This window comes from Stegastes partitus, unplaced genomic scaffold, assembly GCF_000690725.1.
Source record: "Stegastes partitus isolate 25-593 unplaced genomic scaffold, Stegastes_partitus-1.0.2 Scaffold1708, whole genome shotgun sequence".
Taxonomy (NCBI): domain Eukaryota; kingdom Metazoa; phylum Chordata; class Actinopteri; family Pomacentridae; genus Stegastes; species Stegastes partitus.
Genome location: NW_007579439.1, coordinates 132,784 through 141,982, shown reverse-complemented (window position 1 = coordinate 141,982; position 9,199 = coordinate 132,784). Strand labels below are relative to the sequence as shown.

General features: G+C 41.7%; 1 protein-coding gene across 1 annotated transcript in view; it reads left to right on the top strand.

Annotated features, from left to right (window-relative positions):
- Positions 1 to 3,131: 3,131 nt before the first annotated feature.
- Positions 3,132 to 9,199, top strand: part of nrg1 (neuregulin 1) — a 46,022-nt gene continuing 39,954 nt past the window's right edge. The window contains 2 exon segments of the mRNA XM_008301764.1: positions 3,132 to 3,391; positions 3,490 to 4,468. Coding sequence (XP_008299986.1) covers positions 3,772 to 4,468 — 697 coding nt within the window. The 5' untranslated portion in view covers positions 3,132 to 3,391; positions 3,490 to 3,771.

Below are 9,199 nucleotides of genomic sequence, written 5' to 3'. Positions count from 1 at the left end.
AAAAAAAAAAAAAATTTCAAATACAAATCATTATTTCTAACCTTGTCAATGTCTTGACTCTATTTTCTATTCATTTCACAACGTATGGTGGTGAATAAGTGTGACTTTTCATGGAAAACACAAAATAGTTTGGGTGACCCCAAACTTTTGAACGGTAGTATATATATATATAGGTGAAATTAATTTAATTAAACTTCAGCATAGGGGAGGATGGAAAGCCGCAGCTTAAATTATCAGGAAACTATTTGAAATTGGTCAAATTTCTACATACAAGAACTATTTGGTCTTGTAGTGATTACAAGATTGTCATGTCTGCCGACAGTCCCTACTGCATCATGGAACTCTTTTATGGTTATGTTTAGTCACCGTAAGTGCTGCCTAAACCACAGGAGTCTAAATGGTAACTCCATCTCTCGTGTGGGAGTCAAGCACTTTCCATCTGACATCCACCCAAACCAACTCCAATGTGGTTCATAATTATGGTGCTTTATAGATTCACTTTTTGAGAAGAGGAAAAAATTGAGACTCTAAATATAGACTGCTGGCTAGCTAATTAAGAAATGGAACTTCAACTAAGGAAGCTAAACTGTCGACCTTAATTTGATAGCCTAATTGTATCCTTTACTATTAGTTAACCTGTCACAGCTTGGCTAGTGGATCCAAGTGCAGAGGCATGAGGCAGATGGACTAGTAAACACATCATTTATTTTAAGGCAGGCAGGTAAACTGAAGAATGAACTGGGATGGAGAAGAAAAGCTGGAGAGAAACTGGACAGGCAGCAGGAAAACTGAAGCTAGGGCCTGTATTGGTTTGGTGAACCAAAGAGGAGGACAGATGAGGAAGCTGTGTACAAAACCTCCAATCTCATAGATTGGCTCCGTTGAAAATTCTATACAGCACCACATACAAGGAAAATATTCATAAAGTGACATAGGTTACACAGTTATCCTGGTGGCATAGAGCTGACCTAAAAATTCACAAGTAATTCATCATCACTCTATCGTGTATCTTCTTCCTGATACAAATATTGCCGCTCCAAAGTCATTTGAGGTATTTGTAGATACATATAACTCATGATGATTTCACTTTTTGCAAAGAAATGTTTGAATTTAATGAGATATTTCAGCTGTCTGTAAATCCAGCTTTGGAAACATAGGTATTGAAATTGCCATATATTTGCTTTTTGTGGACTGGTCGCCCCATTAATTTTTCACACATCTGAGTACCTTGTCTTTCCCATGTCCTTATGCTTGACCGTGTAAAAAGCATTAGTGCACAAGCTTTGGTTGTTTTTATGGCACATAGCGTCCTTATTCAAAGCAGTGCTTAAAGATACAGAGCCCAGAAGTAAATCAGGAAATAAGAAATAAATGAATCAATTCTTTTCTAAATAAACACAGTGGTCAGTATTTTTTGGGCTTCCGTATGAAGAGGGTCAAATTGCTGAGAAGTTAATCAATATGCAGGTCACTAATTCAGAGGCCTGACAGGAAGTCTTCTCCCACAGACACCATTACTGGTATTAATTCTGTCTGAGGATTGGAAGAGGTCACAGCAGTGCCAATGATCAGTGTGGTGGTGACCTGACCTTTCTGACTATCTTCATCTTGTTTAAGCCCTGACTCCTCCAGCCGACTTTGTTGTTGGTATTTACGGTTGGGGGTTGGGATTTCCCCTTATTAAAGGTCTGGAGGCTTACTGTCACACTTGTACACTATTAGGGGAAGTGTGGAACAAACGGAAAATACCAGTTACCAGGTAAAACCAATTCTGACTTTGGGTTCTGACCGAAGAGTGGGACGCCCTGCCTATTGACACCATCAACTAACCCTAACCCTATCTAACCCTAACCCTGCCACGATGTCTTAGCGCATTGATCCGTGTCAGGGGGTGGCCATACTTAATGTTAGTGACTGAGGGACATTTAAAAGAGTAATATTGGACATTCTAATGCATGAAATCCCCTCAAATATGTGGTTCCCGTTAAATTGACCAAGGTTGAAAAATTGAAACAAAGCCCTTAATCCTATTTATTCAATACCCTCAATTTAGTTTAAGCCTGAATACACAGTCTGCAAAAGTTAATTGTAGTTTAATTTTTACTGTGATATATTTTATTTCAACTTTATGGGCAACAGTGTATATTTATCTGTGCATTCTTCATCTGTCTACTAAATTCACAGATTAATACAAACCCAACGTGCAATTACCACTATTATAGTCAACATTTTAAGACTTTTTGTCTTAAAACCCTTTATTGCAAAATTTGTACACAACCATGCTCTCATCCAAGACACCTCGTGTCCACAGGATCTGTCAATTTCTCGCTTCCTGTTCAATGTGTCGTGAAATGCCCTGCATTGCGTTCTGGAGCATTGTGGGGAGCAAATTTTGGCAAAATCGTCCCTGTGGACACGTAGCATCAAAGTATCCTGTTCATCTTCTCCACTGCTGGTAAACCAACTTTATGTGCATTACCGCCACCTGCCTGCAGGAGTGTGTGCATCAGCGTTAACGGTGTGCCTGAAATTAGGGAACTGAGAAAGGTGCGATTAAATGCGTTATTTTTTTTAACACGTTATTATTTTTTTTCTGTAAATTAATTGATAGAAATAGTATATATATATAGTGAGACATAATTGTGCTTATGTCCTTTGTCTTCACAAATGCTTGCTCCTATCATTGGTGATATTATGTTATTACTTTAATTCATGCAAATACTTAGACACTTGATAAGTGTAATAAAATAATGGCTGTATCCCCTTGGGTAGATTGTATGTCTGCTCCCTTGACTCCTTCCCCTTGACAAAAAAACCCACCCCTTTTAGTATCAGCATAATCAATGGGGAGTGGTGCTGGAGGGGGTGGCCACAGCAGCCTGCCTGCCTGTGATTCGCTGACATGCGCTCTAATTGGATCAAGTAGGAACTTGCTTAGCTGGATGCTTTGTGCTAGGATTGGGAGCAGTCTGCAAAGACAGCACGGACACACCACCAGACAGGAAGAGAGGCAGAAAGGGAGGAGGCCAGCAGCTGGCCTGCTAACCACTTGGAGAGGAAAGACTGAGAGAGGAGGGGTGAGAAAAAAAGGGGAGTATCCAGTATCCTCTGCCCTTCTTTGCTACTGCAGCCCCCCTCCCTCTCTGTATGATTCTCTTTCTTTCTCTTTCCCCTTACTCATCTGTTTCTGTGGCTGCGCTGAGAGGAAGGGCACCTGCCGCTCCCTGATGATTCAGCCTTTCAGCTGCCTGGAGTTCTACAGACACAACAGCATGTCTCTCCTGCCACTGCAGTGCTTGGCCGTCCTGTCTTCTGCACTACAGTTGCTGCAGCTGCAGCCGGCCCATCACGTCGACACTGCCTGTTCCTCCTCTTCTGCCCAAGTGTTCAGGTAAGTAAGTGCTACTGTTTCACTGCTGCTCACTAGGCCATACAACACATTTGAAGAATCTAATTCTCTTGCAATCTTTTTTTCATTTTTACTTGCAGCAAATATGGTGATTGTACAGACCCATGATTGCGTGTGTTATGAAAAAGCATGAGTAAGGAACTCCTTTCCCTCGTGCACAGGCTGACTACATATCTTCAAGACTGTTAACACGGTTCAACTCTCTGAAGGGCATTTTTACTTTCCTCTGAAATCCCAGCTCTGACTTTGTGTCCTCATGATAGAAAACACAGTCAAGGACACGGGTGGCAGACAGCCACTGTGTGATGCTCTGAGCTAGAAGTTGAGGTGTTCAGGGGCACTTCATCCAGCAAGTCGAAAGGATGACTGAGGGAATGGAGGATTTCTGTGCAGGGCCAACCCCTCCTCCAGGATCATCCTCCCCCACCAGCTCTACTGTTGATACTGGACAAGTCCCAGAGGAGAAACCAGAGGAGACAGAGGCAGCTGGTGAGAGAGGGGAGGAGGATGCAGAGGAAACTGCAGAAGGAGGAGGTGATGGCGATGGGGAACATGTGGGGGCTTTGGGAATCGTGGCCTTGCCAGGGACCTGCTGCGTGTGCATAGAGATGGAACAGATTAATAAATGCCTGCACTCTGAGAAAATCTGCATTCTGCCCATCTTGGCCTGCCTGCTTAGCTTAGCCCTCTGCACAGCTGGCCTCAAATGGGTCTTTGTGGATAAGATCTTCGAGTATGAACCACCCACACACTTAGATCCTAAACCTATCGGACAGGACCCAATTATTATATCAGTTGACCCAACGCTGGAAATAACTGTCGCGATTCCTCGTTTATCTCCCTCTACTGTCTCCCTAACCACAACCATCGCCATCACTCCACGACATCCTGAGGTTGTAGTGGAAGAGAAATTTACACAAGGGCCATATGTACCTCATTCTCCAAGAGAGACGGAACCCTCTGTAACACTGAAATACAACGCTGAACACCCCACCGTCCCAAAGCAGACTCCACACCCCCAGACAACACAGGAATTAAACAACATCATCCCGACTATCTGTAAGTACCAACACATGTTTAGTAAAATTTTCTCTTCAGACAGGATCTCCTTTTCATTTAAAAATGGCTTCTAACATTAAGATATGAGCTGTAATAGTGGGCAGGGCATATAGAACTAACCCCAGACTTTAATTTGTATCACTGTAAAGTCAAAGTAAGTGTCGTTAAAAGAGAATTTCAGTATTTTTCCTCTTTTGTCACTGATTTTGTACTTGCTGTGTTCAACCAACTGTGCCAGGAAATGCTTTCAGGACTTTGCCTTGACACAGACATGCCGTGACTTGCAGAGTGTTGCATAGAGGCCCCATGACGAAGTCTCTGTACTATTGCTACAAAAATAAGTGTGCAAGAAACAACAGTACTATTCAGCTTACTTTACCGCCCACAGTGAGTGAATGTGTGGTTTCTAAAATTCATTCCATCCTCTTTAAGTAATAGGGATTACTACAATTTCACCACAGTGATTTAGGCATATCACAGTGAATGAATGTTGCAGAAGGACTGCATGTGTAAGCAAACTGGAAGACCTCTAAAATGTGTGGATGCACAATTCCAGTGATTTGAAAAATTGATAATCAATAAATGATGCAAGACACAAACTGAAACTCCAGGCTGTTGTACAAGGAGACTTCCTGTTTTCTGCCTGCACTCCATTTCAAGGTCAGAGTCTGCTAAAGGCTAATTGATGCCTTCTCCATCCCTGTGCCGCAGGGAAAAACAACCCACAAATACTGTCTGTCTGCCAGTGGCTGGCCACCATTATGTTTCTGTTTCAGTCACATCACTGTGCCATATACTGTGTGTGGGCTACCTCATTTAAGGTGATGTGGTAGGTGAGGAGTTAGTTTCCAGTTACTGCAGCTAAATGTACTGCTTTCTTGTATAGCAGCATTGATAGAACATCCGTGGGTGTCATCCTAGAATATTATTATCACGCTAAATGTCTCTCCTTTCCATGAGGATGAGCGTTCCAAGTCAGATTCACCAAGGTGGATACACGTAAATCTGTAGTGTCAGGCTGAGGGATGCTCCCTCCGCATGTTACCCTGCGGGGAAGCTCCTTGCTGTAAGGTCAGGAGAGGTGTTTGGTGACACTGTATGTCAGTGAGTAAGCACAGGGCTGTCCAATCCCTCTAGATGTTAGAATTCCAGATCGTGTTAAAGGGGATTTTGGTTTTACATTCGAGACACAAAGGAGAAAGTGAAGAGTCACAGAAATGTCTATGATTTGGGGAGATATGTATTCACTGTAAAATTTTAAATTTCCTTAGTTTAAGTACGAATAACTCCATATATCCTCCCATGTCTCCTCATCAGTAGCCACTAACAATTCTTTCTGCCAAACACTCTTAATCCTGTGTGTATTAGCAGGTGACATGAATTATGTTACAGAACGAGCTAAGAGACCCCTTCCCTGATTGCTGAAACAACATTTTTTTTTATGACAGAGACCTCTGGGTGGTCTGTAAGGGTTGTGCTTGTTGTAATATAATGCCTTACTTGTAAGAAATGGTGTAAACTTGAGTCGTCCTTCCAGACAGCAGATTGATCACCATGCTTTTAGAGCATCTATTGTTAGCGGATTATCGCAGCTGTCCCTAATGCTCTTGAAATCTACAAAAAATAGTAGATTCCATCCATCCATTATCTATACACTGCTTAATCCTCATTAGGGTCGCGGGGGGGCTGGAGTCTATCCCAGCTGAGTTAGGGTGAAGGCAGGGGACACCCTGGACAGGATGCCAGTCTATCACAGGGCTACACTTAGAGACAGACAACCAAGCACACTCACATTCACACCTACGGACAATTTAGAATCACCAATTAAGCTTAACATGTTTTTGGACTGTGTGAGAGGAAGCCGGAGAACCTGGAGAGAACCTACATTGCATGGGGAGAAAGATCTCGGTGTCCTCCCCGGGACGCGAACCGGCAACCTTCTTGCTGCGAGGCAACGGTGCTAACCACCGCTCCACCGTGCAGCCCGTAGTAGATCCCGTAGTCGGCATTTGATAATGAGGATTCAATGTCCAGCCAAATAGAGGATGTTTCATCCTTTACTCACTCAGATATGAACCTCAAGTAAGCACACAGCTGGTATATTTTGAGATTTGGCAAGTCCAAGCCACTCATAGAATCTGGAAGCTGCAGTGTTGCTGTTTTCTTTTTTTTAACTGTAGGTCTATGTTTAGTCCATATGAATGAAATTAGCCAGCTATTTAGATCTTTCAGTACCCTAATCGAAAATGACATTGGAACTATTTGACTGGGATAAAGTATCCAACTCTGTTCTTCTTAGCCACAAAACAGGAAGTGCATTCCATTGCTCTAATTCACGTCTAGTCTTACCAAAGAGTGGAACAAAATTAGCTTTACAAAGCTGATAAAATGAGGGAGTAACAAAAATACCTAAATATATAAAACCTAAGGGAGAAGACTTAAAAGGGAAAAATGGCATAACATTAGGCATGACAGTAAGACTACTGAGAGGCATAGCCTCCAATTTGTTAAAATGATTCTTTTATTCGAAAAATGTACTAAACAGATCAATGATCCTAATGAGAGATGAGACAGAAACAGCTTGATTAGATACACTTGATTAGAACACTAGCACATCATCAGCCTATAATGTTATTTTATGACACACATTTCCAATCTGTAATCCATATATAAAAGGCACCATTTTAATGGCCTCAGTCAGTGGTTCAACAATTAATACAAATAAAAAAGGTGAGAAACGGCAGCCCTACCTGGTTCCTTTGCGTGAAGAAAAGTACAGTAGAACCTCTACATACGAATTTAATTCGTTCCTGAACTTACGTTGTATGTTAAAATGATCGTATGTTGGATCAAATATTCCTATAAGAATACACTGTAATCCATTTAATTCGTTCCACAGCCAAAAAATCCTACGATAATTCCTTAATAGATACTGCAGATAATTACACATAGCAATAGAACAAATGCATTATATAAGAGAGATGTAAAAAGAAATAAATTGTAAAGAAGTACTCAATGAAAAAGGGTTTTTATTGTCACTTTACCTTAGAGTAGAGGCGAACGGAGGTATCGACTTGGCGCTGCAGGAGTAGGAGGAGAAGGTCGGTGAGGAGGTAGAGGTTGCGACTGAGATACACTACGACTCTACGTACGCTACGTGAACTTTAAAATAACTTCTCGTCGTATGTTGGAAAAGTCGTATGTTTGGGCAATTGTATGTAGAGGTTCTACTGTATTTTGATCACAGCCATTAGTCATAACTGCTGCCTGTGGGTCATTATATATGATTTTGACCCATTTCACAAAAATGTTAACAAGACCAAATCTTTCTGTGTAAAAAGGACACTTTCTCTGTGTCTAGGGAAAGCACCAAACCATCTACAGACGTTTTATGGAAAACCTGGATAACATTAAGGAGACATTGCATGTTATTTGTTGAGTTTCTGCCTTTTATAAAAAACTGTTTGATCTTCTTTGATTAATGTGGGCAAAAGGTCTTCTAATTGAGTTGCCAGGATTTTAGAAAGCAGTTTTCGGTCCATGTTTAATAGAGCTATGGGTCTATAGGAGGAAAGAGATTCGGAATATTTCCCTTTTTTTCAATATGAGCGTTATGTTAGCCTCCTTAAGGGTCTGTGGCACTTCCATGGTAGAAAATGCATTGTTAAACATTTGAAGTAACGATTCTATAAGCAGATCCTGAAATTCTTGATAAAATTTAGTGGTCCTGGTGATTTCCCATTCTGTAAACTTTTAATAGCATTAATTACTTATTCTCTTGTGAGTGAGCCATTGAGAAAACTTTTCTGTGCTTCTGACAATTTTGGGAGATCGATTTGAGCAAAGAAATCTTCCATTAATTCGGGTGAGTGATTTGTCTGATCAGATGAGAACAGATTTACATAAAATTCTTTAAAACAGTCATTTATCAACCTGTTATCATGTATCCTGTTACTCTTGGGACTCTGCTCTTTTCTTGGCAAGGTATGCAAGACGTCTCCCTCCATGTTCATAAAATCTTAGTTTAGCATACTTAATTCTTTTCTCTGCATCTTTAGTAAGGAGGCAGTTTATAACGGTCCTGAGAGCAGATATTTCTTTCCATAAGGTCGACAAGGGCTGGAGTCTGTCCCAGCTGACTCAGGGTGAAGGCAGGGGACACCCTGGACAGGTCACCAGTCTATCACAGGGCTACACTTAGAGACAAACAACCAAGCACACTCACATTCACACCTACGGACAATTTAGAATCATCAATTAACCTCAACATGTTTTTGAGTGGTGTGAAAAAGCCGGAGAACCCAGAGAGAACCCACGCTGCATGGGTAGGACATGCAAACTCCACGCAGAAAGATCCTGGGTGTTAACACCGGAACGCGAACCGGGGACCTCCTAGCTGTGAGGCATCGGTGCTAACCACCGATCCACCGTGCATCTCCCAAAACGACGTATGAAAAGAAAACTAAAACTAAAACTACAGGGGGAATGGCCCTGCTAAACATGCAGGGAGCCTCAACTCTCCTCCTGTCTGTGGCTGACAGCCTGCGGCTCCACAAAGCGCTACACTAACGCCTAAACATAGAATTATTGCAGACTCCATTTTGCACACAGCAATACAATACTACGCTTTTATTAGTATTGATAAAAAAATAAATAAAAGCAATATGGCGTAATAATTGTGATGTGCCGTGCGGGCACTCACATAACCTGTTAGCATATTCCTACTCCAAC